General features: G+C 39.3%; 1 protein-coding gene across 2 annotated transcripts in view; it reads right to left on the bottom strand.

Annotated features, from left to right (window-relative positions):
* The window catches only part of ralylb (RALY RNA binding protein like b), a 127,745-nt gene that overhangs the window by 10,947 nt on the left and 97,128 nt on the right, over positions 1 to 19,670 (bottom strand). For both annotated transcript variants that reach the window (XM_086306625.1, XM_086306623.1), the window contains exons 3-6: positions 13,045 to 13,120; positions 11,960 to 12,007; positions 10,134 to 10,312; positions 1,657 to 1,773 (exon numbers count right to left, since the gene is read on the bottom strand). In XM_086306625.1, the coding sequence (XP_086162751.1) occupies positions 1,657 to 1,773; positions 10,134 to 10,312; positions 11,960 to 12,007; positions 13,045 to 13,120 (420 nt within the window). The remainder of the gene's footprint in view (positions 1 to 1,656; positions 1,774 to 10,133; positions 10,313 to 11,959; positions 12,008 to 13,044; positions 13,121 to 19,670) is intronic.

Genomic DNA, 19,670 nt, shown 5'->3' with positions numbered 1-19,670 from the left:
GATTCCCCTTAAACTGGGTGATGTTACAATTAATCTGTTTAGTACTCTACATGCTGAAAGGCACTGCTGGTAACATGTTTTTTATTGTGCAAGGGTTCAGACAAGGTGTTGGTACTCCATAAATAGCTTCTTAAAGAGATCATATTAAATTTAAGGGATGTAACTGCACTGAGACAGCACACCTGATTTGCATTTAGATGGAAAAGGATTTAGATTTAAATTTTGTATAGTTTGCGTTATTTAAAACAAGCTCAAATATACAAAATCCACTTTTGCTAGCTAGCTACCAACAGATGTGTCAACCCCTGGATTTGCATATAGCTTAGGCTTCCTACTATTTGCCTCCATTTTCATCTTTTCTTTCTTTATGAAGCCAGTTCATTTAAAGCTCCGCTATATGTGCATATTTAGGTTACAGTGTCACATGTCTGCATTAAATTATCCAGGCCACTTAACATTAGGATTATTTATTACACAAATTGTATTTTTTTTTTCAAGATGTATCTGTGAAAACACATTTTATATCTTATTTTGATTTATTTTTATGTTAAAAAATCATAATGGCTCTTCAGTGTAGTGGTTAACACTTTTCCTGAACAAATCAGAGATCCCTGGTTTGATCCTGGGAGGAGACACAGATCAGGATTAAGTCGGGAAGCACATCCAGTGCAAAGAGTTTGCCAGATCCAACATGCAGAGCTGTCCGCTGTGAGTAAGCGGCCCTTTATGAATAAGGGATCAATCCGAAGTAGCTTTATTTATGTACGCTGCTTTATACTGAATAGTCAAAATGTCTGTGCAGCCTAGTTTAAAATGTTTTACACAAATGTTTTAAGACCACAGCCCCAATATTCTCCTCATGTCACAGTTTATTATGCTTTATGACTTTTAATCTTGATGTTAACTGCAGAACTTTATTCCTGGAGAGCACAGAGAAATCAACATCCGTGTGTTGTCTCTGACTGCAGCCAGTTTTTTGTCACCTTAAGAAAAAGAACTTGGCGAGCCGTGACTTCTTGATATCCTTTTTAAGACTGGCTACCTGTTGCTTTTTGAAATCATTATAAAATCTTTTAAAACCTTAATTGAGGCAGTCTGAACTTCTATTCAAAAACAGAACAAGTGAGACAGACAAAAGATGATCTGTAATAAAAAATTAAGGCTATTTTATAGCAAAAAAGATGGGTACATTTTGTAGTAAATTGCCTCCGGTTTTTCATTTATCCGCATTAATTTTTCATTCTCACTGCTAACAAGCTCCACAGCAGTTTGCCTAGAACACAGCCGGGAGCCGGGTTGATTTACTCGGTCTTCAAGTGCCGTGGAAGTATAAGAGAGAAGTTGAAAACAAGCCACACATGGTGACAAATGTGCAACATGCACTTTATGGCATGTAATTTAAATGACCTTCACACTGGGCTGCACTCTGAGGCTGTCCTGTAGTGAAGGGCACTGGTGAAGACCTCTCATATAAACTGAGTCAGCATGGTGTTGACACCTGTCTGCGGTTATGACAGAGAGCTCCGCTGCTCTTATCTCCCACAATGTCACTAAGACTTATGACCAGTCTATGCTCTTAATTTCCCTCCCTTAGTGGGTGGTGTCCCTTTTCCCTTTTGTTCCCGTCTAGCTCAGATTCTGCCGTCTGCTTCTCACCGGTTTCAGCTCTCTGCTGCTTCTCAATCTTCTCCAGGCGTCCCAGCAAAGAGTCAATCTTCATCTTGATCTGAGTGAGCTCTCGTTTAATGGTCTGAAGTTGGTCCGTTTTCACTACTGAGGCACAGAAATACAAAAATGATTTAATTTGCATACTCATTGTAATGATACACAGATTGCCTGCCTCCATCATATTAATACTCTTAGTCCCGAGTTTTGGATGTCACAACATCATCTGACTCACACTTTCCTCAGGGAAGAACATCTCAATCTGGCCAACTGAAAGCTACCCTGCTAAGACTATGGACCTGCTGCTTTCAATTTGAAGATTAGTGCACGGCTTACGCCCACCATGCTGTGCAGCGCTGCTCGAGTTTTACTCAGCAGTGCCAATATCTGAACAAACTGTGTGTGATTGCTCAGTAGATATTAGATCATGTTATTGAGCATGGAGATGGCGTGCACCTTAGGGCTGTACCTGCTTCTCTGAGTGCATATTGTACATTTGGTTAGTGATATTGAAAATTCATCATTTCCTGCTGTTTGAAATGGCTTAAGTGTTCACAGCATGAAGCAGCCAAATGGGCTGTATTTGTATCTATGCTGTTAGCATAGACTGTAAATGAAAGATGGACACTACCAGTACCAACCAGGCTGTTTTGCAGCCATGACAACTAGAAGTCTTGTCACAAAGAAATAGATCCATCCGTCCATCCATCCATCCATCCATCCATCCATCCATCCATCCATCCATCCATCCAATTAGCATGTCTTTTAACTGTGGTAGTCACGGTATTTGGTCTTTGACCCAGTGTTTTATGTTCTGGGCTTGTGATTCCTGTTTGTTTATTATTATTTTGATCATGAATAGTGGGTTATGTTTCCTGGTTTAGTTTTCTTGTGCTTATGTGTTTCTGATTATGTTGTTTATCCCTGGTGATTAAGGTTTATTTTAAGTTGATGAGTTTCCTTCAGCTTTTCCTTCTCTATCTTGTCCTCAGTTTTTTGTCTGTACCCCCCTGTGTCGCTCCCCCTCTCTCCACGTCTCACTCCCTCTGTGTCCCTCTTTCTCTTTCTGTCTCTCTGTTTCTCTTAGTCATGTCTCTGTGTTTTATCTCCCTCACCTGTTCCCATGTTCCTCTCTGTGTTTTATCCACATCTCCCCAATCCCCAAATCCGGTTCTTGTTGCAATACTTGCAAAGTAGATATTTCATTTAAGGGAGGAAACACTACGAATATGCAAAAGCATTTGCTCACAAAACACGCGATGACCTTAAATGAATGTCGTGTTTTTAATTCCGCTCCGGACTCGTGAATCTCAACCCAGCAGCAGCGGTAACGTTTGCACGTCCTCTCCCGTTAATGCGGCAGGTAAATAATCAACTAACAGTGCATATTATGTTATTATGTACGATCTGCCTTATTACAAAACCTGCCATTACTGTGCATTTAGGTGATTATGATGAGAGAGACAGACAGAGTCTGGCTGGCTCAGATGCTGGCAGTTCTCGCTGCAGTCTACCGGTAGCGTCTCCTTTCAGGCCAGGATAGACGAATGTCACGAGCAGTGACTAAGTTTGTGGTAAAAGGCTTGAACCCATTTGCCACAGCAGATGCCCCCGATTTTCGGTAAGTGAATGTGTTTAATTGTAGGCAGGGACATTACTGGATATTCTTGTGTAATTGTTACAGAATAATTTATGTTATACTTTGTTATTGCTACAGAAGAATATTTATTTTATTGTTTTACATTTACAATTTTTTTTCCTGTGGACCCTGTGACACCCCATTGAAGAAGCTGTGGATCTCTTAAGATCTCACTGTTGGGTTTGTAAGGCCATGTTACTCCTATATTTCTATCTTGTTCAAAGAGAAGATATAAAACAAAGTTCTAAGCTAATCGAACTTAGTGTTCTCCTTTTTTTAAAAAAAAAAAGAATCGATAAGAGAATCGATAAAGAATCTAATCTTTAAACAGAATCGAAAATGGAATCAGAATCGTGAAAATCTTATCAATAGCCATCCCTAGACATATTGATACCATAAACTCTTAAGGAAAATAATTACTGAGGATCAAGCGAAGTAATTTTCTCACACAAGGATTGGACCCCTCATGGCAATCAAAGACACATTTCCATTCTTGTACTTGAGGAGCTTTGGTGTTGATGAGCTGGCTAGTGCTTTTGGCCACTGCTAACGTTTTTGCTGTCACTGTGATTGGTTTGTGTTTGTTAGTCTGATGATGGCCTCCTTCACTTTGACTGACAACCCTTTGTACCTCATATTGAGAGCTCCAGTGAACAGCTACCAAAAGCAAATTCAACACTTTGAATAAACTCTAGGTTGTTTATCAGCCTATTTTTATTGCTGAACGACAAGGGAACAGACCTCACCTGGCAATAAAACCGTTTGTCAGTCTACTGTCAAATTACTTTTGAGCCTGAGAAAAAAGGTAATGTAATACTTTTATTAAACCCTTTGAATTGAAGCTAAAAGTTTGCATTTCTTGACTCTTTGAGTTTCAATCCACTCTGGTGGTGTAACAGACGTGAAATCACAAAAATCAAGTAATTGCCCAAACATTTAAGGAGCTGACTGCATGTCTATAACAGATAGACTAATTGCTTTTCAAAGAGTGAGAAAAATTCGGAGACAAAAAAGGAGCCATCAACGACCCCGATGAAGGCCACGAGCTGAGACGCATCGCACTGTTTCTACAACAACTCTTAGACATCCATTAGCAGCTAAGCGTGTCAAGAATATTAAACACATTTAATTAAATTCTCTGTCTCTCTTTCCAGGAAAGTACTGAAAATCGACAGTTCTTATAAATTCAACAAATCTAACTCAACCCAATCAACTGAGACTTTGTACCTCATTCACATTAAGCATTAACAGCTTCCAACAGAGGAATAGAGAATAGATGAAAAGAAAAAGATTTTACCTTCCCAGTAAAAATGTAGCTTAGAGTTGTGTAAATGATCCCAAAGTTGGAACACTAGAATAATTGCATTCATGTATTTTATCTTACTACAGATTCATTAGTAAAACTGCAACTTATTCACAGTTGAATCCATACAAGTTTAGTTTATGCATGCGCACAACTTCACATTATTTCATAAACAGTCAGAGGCCTGTGTCATAACACGAAACGGTACTTTTGAATGATTAAGTAGGCTAAAATGAATACTTCTGCTCGTAAGGTAAACAAACAAAAAAGCCTTCAAACGATATCAGTGTGTTTCAAAGCCACTTTTGCATTTCACACACTCACAGTTGCGTGATCGTTGCTTCACTTATAGAGCCGCATGAGAAACAGGCGGCACAATTTTCCCTCCCACAGCTTCTGTTTACTGCCTTATAAATAATTGCTCTCCCCTACCTGCTTCGCCCGGGGTCTAAGTGTTCTCTCCACAATACACAGCTGACGTTGGAGTAAATGAAGTGTAACTCTATCATGTCAAAGTTTGAGTCTCAACCTTGATATGTCATATGGAAATAACAACTGCCGAATAAAAATAAATAAATAAAAACTCAACGTCATAACCAATTCAATCTGGTCCGTCTCACGGCTGCTGAAATGAGGGTGTACTCCTCAGCAGCTTGAACTGAGCAGATTAAAGAATTTAGACCAAACAGTAATAAGATAATCTCATTCCTTACCCCTCTGAAGCTGAAATGTGTCATCTTTTGAGAGGAGGGGGGGAAAAAACAGACACCAGAAGTTGAGAAGAAAACATAAAATTCTTTTTGACACCTATCAGATTCTGTCAGGGCTGGAAAGAGGACGGATGAGCGCTCTGTAAACACACCCACGAATTCCTGTAAAGCTTCAGCTGGAAAAACCAGAGACAGGAGAGGCACGCTAAATCAAAAAGTAGCTTGTCTGGTTGTCATTGTCTGCATGTGGCTCTTTAAGTTGGCTCCTGTGATGTACATTTACGCCCACATGCCATCACAACGCAAAGCCCATCCAGTCTACCAGCTACTTTGAACGATCTGAACTAATGCATAAAACATAAACACCTACACTTAGAGAAGATGTCAGTGCGTGATAATAACAAAAAATACAAAATCCTGACATTTTACCTCGTGGTAAACTAGATTCCCCCCAAAAAAGACTTTTTAATCTGTCACCAGAATTCGTGCTGAAAAACAAACACTACAACTCTCCCTCCAGTAGGATCCAATTCACACTACACAATATTTGTCATTGTGTGCTTTCTTTGAATCGACGCGGTATGATTAATGTGTCCATGAAAAAGAGTGAGAGCCCATGGTGACACATTGGAAGCATTAAATAAGTAATGTGTCAGGAAATCCCAACACCTATTCTCATCTTGTTTTGTAAAGCAACCTAAAATCTGTGAAAGAGCAGAAAATTGATCTTTCTGAATGTAAAAAAAAGGGGGAACAGTAGATACGCAATCATATCTCTACAGGGCACAAACTGAGGTATCTCTATCTCCTTCTCGGCTTTACCTCCTTCCATTTGTGCAAACCAACATCGATGACTAGACACACATATACCACTCACTTCCCTATTCCAACGTTATCTGAGCTCACTCTGGGCAGCTTTCTCGTCGTCCTTTGATGATAAGAAAATGTGGAACAGTTTCTAATTTATCGCGGCCTCCAGGCCTTTTTTCCTTTTGTGCTATCAGGCGCATAAACTGCAGAGAGAAAACATGCCCGTCCTAATCCAACATTGTATCATCAGCGCAGCATCTTTAGATAGCTGGAGTTAAAGGAAAAGGCTGGGGAAAAAAGCCATTGTTATTTAATAAGCATCAGGAAAGATTTAGGGAATGAGTAATGGGTCTAATTTTAGGACCTCATGATGAACGGCAGACGTTTTATCTTGGGGATAGTGAGACTCTCTTGAATCACTGGTCTATGAAGATTAAACTGGACAAAGAGTTTTAGGGTTGGTGATGCTGATGTCATTTACTGGGTTTTAGGACATAATCCGTTAGTTTTAATACTGGAAAACAGTGATTTTTCTGGAACACATGTACCTCTTTTTAACCACATATTTGTAAGTATTCAGTAAAACTGAAGTAAGCTCACTAGTGTAGTGTTTCACTAGAGATGAAACGTCTTCAAGTAACTTAAAGAAGTCCAGACGCTTTTCTTTGCAAGCTCCTTTGACTCACTAATGTACATTCCCACATGGACTTGGTGCTTGGTTTGTTTAATTATTTAGGATGGTATCCAGTTAAATCCTCACCCAAAGTGTTCAGTTTGAAAGTGTCACAATTTTGGCTGTTCTCGGCAGTGTAAGTTCCCACTGTCACTCTTAGACTAGCTGTTTTTTTAACCTTAGTTTTACATGCAAAATAGAACACAAAGAAGAATTAATTAAAAACCCTGATACTAGAAACTGCGGTGACATTCTGAAATGTCTTGCTCAGGCAGAACGACAGTCTGAAACCCAAAGATTTTTAGTGTGTTCTTATAAAAGGGTAGGAAAACCTGAAATTATTCCCATTGGAGGAGCTGGATTCAGTGAAAGAAAGAGTGGCTTTAGAAGAGAGGGCTGAGAGTGGAAGATGAACACAGTACAGAATCCAAAGGCTTCATTCATTCAAGTTGTCGCCAGCACAGCCAATCAAGCCTTAATCCTTCAAATGTCTGTGCCTATTAAATATTATAAATATCTTCTTAACGCAGACAACACGCGCTACATGACAACATAAGGTTTATTATAGTGATTACACGATTTCCTCCAGTGACAGCAGCTCCAGTTTCTTGGGGATTTGTTTGTGCAAAACGCATTGTGATAAAAAAATGAAACAGCAGGAATATAGTTTAAAATGTTAGATTATTTGGTTCATGTGTCTATGGGATGTTAAGAAAATCTGCAATGTGCTCTCGCAATGTAATGCAATGATAATGTGACTTGTAGTGAACAGGATTTGCTGAAGTTTTTGTATTGATTACATTGTTGCTGTACTAGCCTGCTTTGATCAGTACACTCCAAACACTTAACAACAAGGTTATTTTTGTAACATTTGGTTTTTGTATCATTGCTATTGAGTTTTTTTTTTAATCTGTGGTGCATCTGAGTTTTGTTATCTAGATTTATTGTTCAATGTTTCTTGTCTGATTACGTTCATTCTGATTGTTTGTTTCCAGTCTGTATTCCTCATCAGGGTGTGTAACCTTTAGTTAGCATCATTTGTGTTTCCTTTCTATCTCCTCAGTCAGTGTTTAATGTCTCCATGTTTATCTCCTGTCACTGTCAAGTTCCCATGTCTCAGTCCTGGTCTGAGTGTTTGTTACTTCCTGTTTTATTTTGATAGTCCTTCATCTCTTGTCTCTTGTGTTAAGTTTTGCTTCCCCTCGTCTCGTTAGTCTGATTCCATTCATCTGTGTTCCCCGGTGTTTCCCATCTCTCTAATTACCTGGTGCGTATACATTGTCGGAGTATCCTTTTGTTCTTTGTTGTGTCGTCTCTTGTGGTTGTGTCCCTCACTGAAACAAATGTTTGATTTTCCTAGTTTTGGTATTCTTGTATTTCGTACTTTGTTTTAGTTTAATAAAACCAGCTTTTAGTATACCCCGTCGAGTTTGGGTCGTACTTCTGCCAGCAACACAGCCTACTGTGAGACACCTATAAGTGATTCTTTACATCCTTTAACTGTAAAATTGAAGAGCATATACACAGAATTTAAATCCAGACACTTTAATATTCCTCTCACCTCATGCCTTATCCTCTTATGCCTCAGTCATACAGGTCTATAGACCAGGTGAGTAGTTTCTGAAGGTTGCTGACTGTCAATAGGTAAAATTGCAAGATTGTTTTGGTCACTAGCAGATTCTCATGGTTATCTGTAGTTTGAAAGGTGTTGGTTGCAAACGAAAGGCACAACTTTTACTGTGAAGTTGAACACTTTCCATTTTAAATTTCACTTTGCTAACAGGGTAATTAGCTAGTGTTTGTAGAGAAGTTGGCATCTTCTGTGCAAACTACGGGCAACAGTGGAAATCTGTCAATCACAAAAGCAATCGCAAGGTTTTCAGGGCAGCGCCGTGCCTTTTGTGGTCATTTTCACTCATCCAACAGTCCAACACTGTTTGACAGTGGTGAACATGGCTGTATACAAATAAAGGGCTTGATTTGAGCTTCCCCAGCTTCAAATCCAAAAAGTAGAAAAGTCGAAATCACGGTATTCACCACTCTCTTGATCTTTGGTATACGTGATTGAAATTTGAAGCTTACTATTTTTTTCAGTTACTATTTTAAAAGCTACCAGGCTGCTACATGTTTTTTATTATCAGGATTTACAAATTTCATTTTGATTTATTTGCACAAACTAGGATTATTATTATACATAATTTTAAACTCAATACCACTACCCAGAAAAATAATCAATGCCATTTTCAATACGAAAAATAACAAAAAAATTAAATGGATTATTTTTTTGAATAAATACTAGAAAAATACCAATAATTAAATAGTTATTAAAGTAGGAAATACAAAATATTTTAAAGCTTAACTTTTCACTTGAGATTGCGGTTTCTGTTATGGAATTAGTTAACCCAAAAGTGTGAAAAGACCTCCCTAAAACACATGTATCCTCATAATCCAGTCATCTGATGACTGTCTCCCACCCCAACCCACCCCGAGTAAAGTAGCCCAAGTGGTTCAAGCTGCCCACACTAGCCCACCATTTTGCCAGGACAGCCTAACCTTATTTTTCTGTCCAATCTATCTGGGCCACAATCAATACAAACAGTGATTTTTCATGGTCCTGGCAGGGGCAAATTAGTCTCCCAAACATACAGCACCACTGCTTAGACAGAGAAGAGAATTCATTGACTCTGTCCAAAAAGAGGATGGGAGATGCTCTTTTTTTGCTCTTCTCTGTAATACCAACTGCAGCTGGGTCCTCCTGACAGGCCTTACCAAGCTGCTCTCGCTGATAACACTGGCTAGACAGGCAACAATGAAACAAACACTGTAACCAATTACACAGGCTGCGGATAGAGACAAACGTTTAGAGAAACACAGCTGACCACAGCTCCACAGAGATGGCCCCAATCTCACTTTAATTACATTTAGGACGTTATAGTGCATCACCAGTTAATCAGAGCACCAAACGGGATCCAGATGGATGCTGGGTGACAGGAATAGCACTGTTTGCTGAATGGGTACTGCTTGGAAAGCTGGGATTATATTTGCGTTTTGCTCTACATTGCAGCGTGGCTCGCTCTGAGCTGCTAGAGTGAAATTAAATAGCTGTTTATAGTGGCGCTTCGCAAGGAGCACAGCTGAATTATGCCACTGCTCTTTATTCTCTGAGCCATGGTTTTGAGATGTGCATTAAGCCGTCAGATTCAGAAGGGACAGAATACCATTAGCGTAATTAGGCTGTGCTCTGTAAAAAAAATAAAAAAATAAAAAATAAAGTAAAATCTGACAGGTCCAGTGTAAACACAAGACGAGCAATAGAGCACCTTTGTTACGTACATTTCACTCCGGCGGAGGATGATGTGGGAGGTCTGGAGGATGAAGACGAGGAAGAGGAGGATGTTTTGATGGGGAAGGAGGTCTTCCCACGGCGGGAGGAGGGAGCGAGCACCCTGGAGCGTTTCAGCGGGATCACAGCTCTGGGTGGGGGGGCCACTCTGCCGTGGTAGTCAAAAAGCCTCAAGAGAAGAAAAACCTATAATATTACACTTGACTTCTTACGCATTTTCCATAGGCCCTATAGCAGTCAGCAAATGTTCATCTAAAGGGTTATTTGATTTATTTCACCACTGCTTCTTTCCACAGCCCTCTCGCTATTTCCAGTATTGAATCAGAAGGCAGATTTGCTATGGATCACTCGACTTCCTTCTCTCAAACAGCACAGGTAAAACAAAAGACAGATGTTCCAGTTCAATTTTCCTGAGATCCCCATTTCTGTTCCACTAAAGGGTGTGTTGCATGCATGGAAATAATCCCTTCACATATATAAGAGGATGAAATTGAGAGGGTGCTTAATGTCAAATAAAAGTGCCAGCTTTGACTGTTCCTGGTGACACCAGATTGTCACAGCTCTCAATGTGAAGTTTGACATTTAGAAAATAGAAACTGTCTCTGCAGATAAGCACTCTGATCATTGGTGGATAAATGTGAGACAAAACAAGTGTTTCTTCATCAGCATGTTGATCTGTTCAGTCTGCACGACAACTCGACTATTTCAGTGTACCTGTCTGGGAACGTGAATAGAATTTAATAGGCAGGACAAGTGTCTCAAAGTCTGTTTTACTACCCATTTGCTAAGACGCAGAAGAGATGTGAATAGTAATTATTATCACAGAAAAACAGCTCTGCAAAGCTTTGAATTCTACACATTTATATGGTCATAAACAATACTCAAGTAGGCTGTGGCATTTAAGTGATGCTCAGGCCTAAAGTATGACGAGAAAGGCAGGATGGACTCATGGGTTGAACATTGTTCATGCCAGATTCTAACCCTACTATTCAAATGTTGCAGCAGAAATCAAGACATCAGACCAGGCAACAACTTTCCAATCTTCTACAACCCAGTTTTTGTGGGTGTGTTAGAACCATATCCTCAGTTTCCTGATCTTAGGAGTGGCACCCAGTGTGGTCTTCTGCTGCTGTAGTGCACCTGCATCTAGGTTCAATGTGCTGTACATTCAGAGATGCTCTTCTGCATATCTTGGTTGTAAATAGGGTTTATTTGAGTTAAAGTTGCCTTCCAGTGAGCCTGAAGCTTGGTTGCTTTTTACAACAAAGCATTTTCAGAGAATTTCTGTTCACTGGATATTTTCTCTTTTTCTGGCCCTTCTCCGTAAACCCGAGGGTCGGTTGTTTGGGAAAATCCCAGGAGATCAGCATTTCTACAGGGATTACATGCACCAGCCCATCTGGCACCAACAACCACACAATTTTTTTAAGATTTATTTTTGGAAGTTTTAGCCTTTATTTGATAATACAGTATTTAGGGTGAAAGAAAAGCATAGCTTGAACCCAGGTCAGAAAGTTGCTTTAATAAGTAGTTAAACAGGTGTACCTAAAGGTGACCAATGAATGCATTTCAAACTGAAATTGTAAATACCTCTACAATGTAACAGAGCAATGCAGTTTTCGTGACCAACATCAAAATAGTGAGAATGTCACAGCTAATGTGACATTCTAATGTCACATTAATGTGAGAATGCAAAGCTTGACAGATGTTACAATTAAACTGAGTCTATAGAAATTATAATGTGATGTATAATGTTCTGAAATGTTACATCTGATCACATATTGGTAAAAAAAAAAGAAAAAAGAATGGTACCTACCTGCTGTAGAAATCATCCCTGTAGTACTCGTAATCAAATTCATAACCACTATTAGAAAGACAGAAGGGGAGGAAGGCACAGAGAAAGACAGAGAAAGAGAGAATGCGATGGATTATGATAAGAGGAGCCATTTCAAGCCTGTCAAAAATAAGCAGATAAAACACAAACTGTTCCGACTCAAACGGACATGCTCTAGTTGACGCCTACAGCCCATCACAGGTTAAGCAGTAAGCCTAAGCTACGCTGACATGCAAAGACCACAGATCGAGAAAAGATCAACAAAAAGTTTGAGAGAGCCAATACAGTCAGAGTCAAAAAGAAAAAAAGTTTTTAAGACCCTAGAGCTGAAAATCGATGTGGCACGCTCAGGATGACAACTGATTTAGAATTCAGGGAGAGCAATAAAATAAAGAGAAGCAGCGATGAAAAGGAGTTGTTTTGAAATGCTGCTATTCTCGCAGGAATTTTAATGTATTAATGATTAATGCATTACTATTTCGATTTAGAACAGTGTAGTGTTGGTTTTTGCTTCTCCGGATCCTGCTCCATAATTACCATATTACACCCGACTCATGCAGATATAAATTGCAAATGAGGTTCTATGATAAAACAATGCAAAGACTAATAAAATTAGTGTAATAATACTGTAAAAAAAAGAACAAACTAACCAACAATTCACAAAAGTGTAAGGTATAAGCTTTGCCAAGGAAAGCGTCCCAGTGACACTTTCCCAGAAAAAACATGCCTAAACCTCTATCACATTAGTCTGCAGTAAACAAGCGCAGCTTTGATCTGTTTGTGACCAGGAGATGTGTGCGGGGCAGAGAATCAGGGTCATGCTTAATGAAGCTTACACAACAGTTTCTCCTTCGAGATTTACAGACTTGTGCTGAAAAAACTTCAGTCGACGTTTTAAAACTCAATTAGAACGAGGGGGAAAAAAGCGAACATAATAGGGATCCTCATATTTTTAATATTACTGCACATTTACATCAGCTGGAGCAGCAGGATGTGAAAGATGATTAATATTAATGATAAGAAACTTTTCCAGAGGAGGAACATGCTGGAAGAAGGGCAAATCTTACCTGTAGACAGCTGAGAGCGGCCGTTTGGAGCCTGCTTTGGGCCTGTATGGCTTGGGCTCCCCGGCCATGTTTATGTCTGTAAAAAGACAAAGCGAAAGTCTTCAGTCATCAGTCATAAAGGGGTGTTTTTACTGTGGATTAAAATAACATACAGAACACCTATTGTAACTGTGTAATTTAAGTATTTTTATTTTAGTTTTAAGTATTTTTCTTAAAAAAAAACAAAAAAAACTATCCATCTGTTTCTTTGTCTGGTGATGTGTGGTCCAAATTTTCTTTGCAGGAATTTTAGGTCAGAACACGCTGTGTGTGGGCTGCCTCGTCCTCTTCCTCTGCAGCAGAGGACACACAACAAAACAGCAGCAGAGACTCTCACACTGAGCTTAAATGAAACACGACCAAACAAATTAATTAACAACATCAAATAAAAATGTTTTAAAGCTCTGTTATTTGGGGTCTCGACCGATTGTACAGAACTTAACTATACACATTTCTTGCATGACATTGTGCACACACTGCAAATACTCAATCACTACTAACCGACTCGCAATAAAACTTTGAAAGTTAAAGCAAATCCAAGGATGTTTTTGCCAACTAGTTAGCAAATATGCACATTTTTCTCCTAGTGACTGATGGTTGCTAGGTGGTGGCTGACTTCTCTCTATGGCCTGTATGAATGGTGCTTTTGCAACTGATTTCCCAGCAACTGCCATTAACCTCCAGCAACTACTCACCAACCGGTGGGGGAACAAACATTTAATTAATGGTTGACATAGTGTAATGAACCAGTGTCTAGGCCGAAATTGCCAACATGATTGTCACACGTCCAAAATGGCAAACAAGTTAACGCCACATGGTTAGCGAGCACATGTCCTGTAAACCTCAAAAGAATCTCATGATTTCATTTTTGCTATTGTGTTCACTCTGGTCTGTTGTAACATGTCATACTTTGAAAACAATGCGAACTGAAATACAGCTGCACAAAAAATACCTACAAACATTAGGTTTTATTCTATCAGGGGATTACTTTAGCACTACATGTCTAGTTAGCTATGTGCTAAAGTGAGCTTTGTGCTTTGTGCTATAGCTAAAGCAACAGCAAAAAATAACTGCGTGGCTCACAGCTTTCTGACTTTATCAAAATCACAATATAATACAGATAAGATGCTTTAGCCTAACTTACAACAATATAATTGTCATGGTCCTGGGCCATGTTGGCCCAGTGTTCTTAGTTTTCTTGTATGTTTGTATTTTGTTCCTTATTTAGGCCATGTTTTCTGAGTTGCCCTGTTGTGTTGTTCCCTAAGTGTTTTCCCTTCATGGCTTTTACCCCCTGTGTGCCCCTCTGTGTATCTGTGAGCCCTCGTCTCTCCTTATGTTTTATTCCATGTTTCCCCTGCCCATTATGTCCAAGTTCTCCCCGTGCTCTCTCTCTCCCCCCTGTGTGCCCTGTGTATTTATGAGCCCTCGTCTCCCTTTGTGGTTGTTTCATGTTTCCCCAGCCCGTTATGTCTGTGTTTTCCCCGTGCTCTCTCTCCTCCTGTCTGAACCTCTGTGCACTTCCTGTTTACTTTGTGACTCTCACGCCCGTACATGTCATGTTCAGTTCACCCCGCCCTGTCTCGTTATGATTATCAGTGTCACCTGTGTTCCCCGTGTGTTCCCACTTTCCTCGTTTACCCTCTGTGTATTTCTGTCTGCGTCTCCCTCTGTTCAGCGTGACGTCGTCCCTCATGCTGTGTGTGGATCTCCCTGTGTCTCCCTGTGAGTTCTTAGTTTATGGTTTCCCAGTTTAGTCTAGTTTGTATGTTTGTTCTCCCAGCAAATAAAGCTGTGTTTTGAGTTCACCTCCCCGAGTCTGTGAGTCCTGCATTTTGGGTCCAACTCCTGCCTGCCGCACAGCGATTCCTGACAATAATAGCTTAAAACTTGCATTGGTGTTTTTGACTTGACAATAGCTTGCAGCACAAGTAAGAATACTGACTGACAGGAGTCCACATTTTCCCCCCATACGCCAATCTCCAGAAAAGTTTGTGTGGTTTCAGCAGTTCATAAAAACTTAGTTCTGGATTGTTTACCCTCTTGGTAGTGCATTCCACTACACTGCAAATCTCAGGCACTTTTCAGTTTGTTGCTTGCAGACAGAAAAGATGAACAGGCACCTTCATACAACACAAAGTCAGTGAAATGCTGTGTATTGCTTCCCCTCAGGTGTGGACCAGACTTAATTGTAGTCTGTCTCTATGTGGCAAGCCCAGCTATGAAAACATAGAGGACATAAGGCCAGATTACAGCACAAATGGTAGAAGTGTGATTTCTTTCTCTCCTAAGAAAGCAACTACTCCATTATGTCTGTATCTGTATTCGGTGGGATACTATTTTCTATGAAAACCTTTAATTTTGTGCTTATACTTGCTGGCAACTTAATTATACTGTGTCAGATACTGTTTTGCTATCTGCTCATAACTGTTGAAAAGGAAGTTATCTTACTCTCTGTATGAATAAATCAATATTCGCTTCTGAATATTATCATGCAGTATACGGGATATCACAGAGATTCATTCAGTGTCGGCGTTTCCTACGCTGCGGTGTAACCTAATTTAAAAGCCAAAAACTGTGCCCATGAAAGTGAAATAACTTCCTTTCTTCAAACATCCTCACATCGAGCAACGGCTTGTGATGGTGGCACACAGTTCAAAGCCATGGCTGAGCACAAGGGAGCATAAAAGTACTTCATAATACAGAGATTTAAAAAATCAATTTAAGCTCTTTGGAAGCTTTGTGCTGTTTCCGCTGCAAAACTGAACTTTTCATGCGACATTTAGAAAAAGCTGCAGTACCGTCGAGTAGACTCACTAAATTCGAGGTGCACTGCGAGAGCCAATTTTCTAAAGGCAAGACTGGAGACCTTGCTGCCGTGCACTGGAAAGATTACAAAACAAAATTGTCGTTGCAAGGCACAAGAAAATCCTTGAAAACATACAAACAATAAAAATAAGTAAACATTAAAAGAAGAACTAAAACAAAAGCAGAAAGTTAGGAGGGCTTTGATTTATAGCCGGCTGTTCGTGCTTTCCGTAAAAAATTCTTTTTACTATCAGGCGTAGAGGTTTTGTGATCCAGCCAGTCAGTGATGCAGACATTTCCATATCACTACAAAAACTCAAAATCTTACCAAGTATATTTGTCTTATTTCTAGTCAAAATTATCTCATTACACTTAAAATAAGACACAATCAGCTACAGGGCAACATTTCAGTAAGCTAAAGGAACTTGTTTCAAGACAGTGAATCTTGAAACTAGAGAAAAACTAGAGATTTTTCACTTGTTCCACTGGCAGATTTTTTCACTTATTTTAAGCTAAAATATCTTGTATTAAGTGAAAAAATCTGCCAGTGGAACAAGTGAAAAATCTCTAGTTTTTCTCTAGTTTCAAGATTCACTGTCTTGAAACAAGTTCCTTTAGCTTACTGAAATGTTGCCCTGTAGCTGATTGTGTCTTATTTTAAGTGTAATGAGATAATTTTGACTAGAAATAAGACAAATATACTTGGTAAGATTTTGAGTTTTTGCAGTGTATCTGTGCATTGCCAAGGGTGCTGCAAGGTCCTCATATTTTGTGAAGTCTGAGTGGCTTCTGGGAGACGAGCCAGTTGGTCAAAGTAAAACACCGGAAAAATGAGGAAAACAGTCCAGGAACTTTATGGATGCAGATATGAGGTGATATTTCTGAGGTGAGGGAGGCTACAACACCTTAACGTAACACTTTCATGTGAGGTCTAGTATAAAAAGTAGCTTTCCAGAATCTCATCCCACTCTGAGGTTATTATTCTTCTAAAAATGAATAAAAAACCATAAAGGAGGGTGAAGCAAATAGATCACTTGAGGCGAAAAGTGAAAAAAATTTCCATAGTCTAACCGAAGGCGGAACAAAAAAATCCCATCAAGTGCTTTTTTTAATATTGTCCTTGATATCACACAACTGTTCATGAGCATCAGCATGCTCAGCAGTAGCAACGCATTAGAAAGGCCATTTCCTAACTGGCAGGACACAACAAGTTTACGACTGAGAACAATGCACCAATCAGCAAACGCCCTTGAGAGGATAAACCCACACCCCATTGTGAAGAGCCTTGGCTAAGTGCCTTGTAGGTACATAGATCACTTTAAAGGCACTTTCTGACAAATTGTTGTTTTTTGCATGCGGCCGTGTTCTCACTATCACTTTGTCCCCTCCAGCAACACACATTTGCCTAAATAATTTATGCATCTGCTCTGCCCCCCTTCGTCCCAACACCAAACAAGTGGAAGCACCCCAATCCCCAGGAGTGGAATTGCACTGGGGTGAAAATAAGCTGCTGGCAAACTCTTGCCTCCTTCTCCCAGAGGCTGCTCTCATGAGAAATAGGATTAAAGCCTGGTCTGTTTGTATGCTGCCTACTTAGACATGCTAAAACACAGACTTTTTACAGAAAGCTGCATGACCAAATGAGTGTGAGTGTGTGTGTGAGTGTGCATACTTGACAGAGTATGCAAGGATTGACCATGATGGTAACCTTTGGAGATAATTACACTTTTGCTCATCAACCTGAAAGGTTGACTTACAAAGAGATCAGGTCCAAACCTTTAATTAGCCCACAACAGCCCAACTAAATATAATTGGCATCTAAAACCTGAAGTGATAAAAAAAAAAAATCTCTGACAGCTCTGTTTTTGTGAGCCATTATTTTTGATTCAGCATGGTTTATATGCAGTACAGTCAAATCCATGCTGTTCAGTCCCTGACAGGTATCGCCAGTGCTGAAGGCTAAAAGAGCCTTAGCCTATTTCGACTGAAGCTGTCAGTACATGTGTGGTTCAAGCAGAGTCCAGTGGAGCAATCAAAACCACATTTTCAAACCTCAACTGTTAACTAACACAAAAACTGCACACTCTTTGATTCAACATTTTAAGGCTCTTTTCATGGATAAATACCATTGTTATAATCAACCTTTTGGAATGTAATACATTTTTTAGTGAATTTAACATCTTTTTAATATGAACTGTTTGTGGAACCAAAACATGGCATTTGAAGACGTGTTTGGGAATAGATATAAACACTTGTACATCTATTCAGGTGTTTCATTAACACAACAATCGGTTATTCTGACAATGACTCTCCCAGTATTAAACCTACCTGTATCGGTGAGAGAACCATGTTCTTTAGGATCTCATCAAGTTCAGGACCTTCTTTCAAGAAAATAGCAACCAACTAAATCTTCATACATCCCATCTGTTCTTCATCTTAGGGATATGTTATTGACTTACTGAATAATACTGAAGCATTTGTTCATATGTAGAGTTAACAGTTAATGGCTCAGAATTATTATATCAGTGTTAAACACTGCAGTTCAACAAAGATCCATACACCTTCTTCTGCCAGCATTTATATGTTTCATTTTTTCAAATACTTGAAATGTTCACATTTGTTTTTTGACAATAAACTCAACCTTGTACATTTCAGACAATTTCAGCTCCTTTTTGCTGGAAGGTTGTATTTTTCTACTATAAATACCTTAAATGTGTTTCATTGGGTTCAAGTAAAGCAACATTCTTGGTAGGTCATATTTCTTTTTTTCCCCTTTTTTTCGCACTTTTTTTCTTCATTGTGAACTCTGGTGTAGTTTTGGCATTGTGTTTTTGGATGGTTATTATGCTAGAGCATTCGTCTTCTGCCAAGTCATTTTGTTAGCCAGACCTTTGGTACATCCACAGGCATTCATGGTGCAATGTGGAAATGCCATCTCAGAAGCACCTTCTGTCCTTATGGTTCTCCGTATGGTCACACTCCCACCTCTGTGCCTATCAGGGTTATGAATTCACTGCAGTAGTCCTTGGCCAGATTTACGTCAAACATGTTCTACCTCATCTGAGACTCAGAAATTCATCTTAGTCCGATCTGACTAAAGCAGAGATTCTGAATATTTATCAGGCTTTAATCTTTAATTGAAGTTTAATCTTATAGTTTTGTGCCAAAGAACAAGCCAGGGATTTTTTTTCTTGGATGCTGTCCAGTATGGTTGATGTTATGCAATGTCCTTTCTGCTTTTCAAACTGTCACAGTAACTCTGATTCTCACTGATAACCCTTGTGCCAAGTTTCCTCTTGCCTGTCTGTGTTTCACATCTAGATTCTAGGATGACGCCTGATTAGTAGTTCAAAGGTTATTTGTAGGCCCTTGTACTGCTGCAGCTGTGTTTTAATTGACTTTTAGTTATTTTGTTTAATCATCATGTGTTTTTTGTAATTTAATCTTTACGAATTAAAACAATTCTTCAATTTCTCTGCCAATTCCTTCATTCGTGGACAATTCACAGCTCATTTTATAACTGCGGTTATGCAGTGGGGCAAATAAAAAAAATTACTGGTGCACTCAAATGCATTTCAGTGATCACAGGTTTTCTCACATGGATGTCTGTGATAACAATGGTATTTGGGTTTATTGCAATGAGTTTCCACTTTGGGGTTTTTATTTGCAGTATCAGTACTAGGTAAGTAAAGAGAAATTCTTTATGTGTAAACTGATAAATAATGCAATAATTTAGAGGCTGAATTATAAATTGTATAACAAATCTGTGCACTGAAGGA

Source organism: Aulonocara sp. 'chitande type north' Nkhata Bay, linkage group LG9, assembly GCF_057382095.1.
Source record: "Aulonocara sp. 'chitande type north' Nkhata Bay isolate Kocher_YH1m ecotype deep benthic linkage group LG9, A_spYH_male_GT1.1, whole genome shotgun sequence".
Lineage (NCBI taxonomy): Eukaryota > Metazoa > Chordata > Actinopteri > Cichliformes > Cichlidae > Aulonocara > Aulonocara sp. 'chitande type north' Nkhata Bay.
Note: the sequence above shows the minus strand (reverse complement) of the source record. Positions and strands in the feature narration are given on the sequence as shown.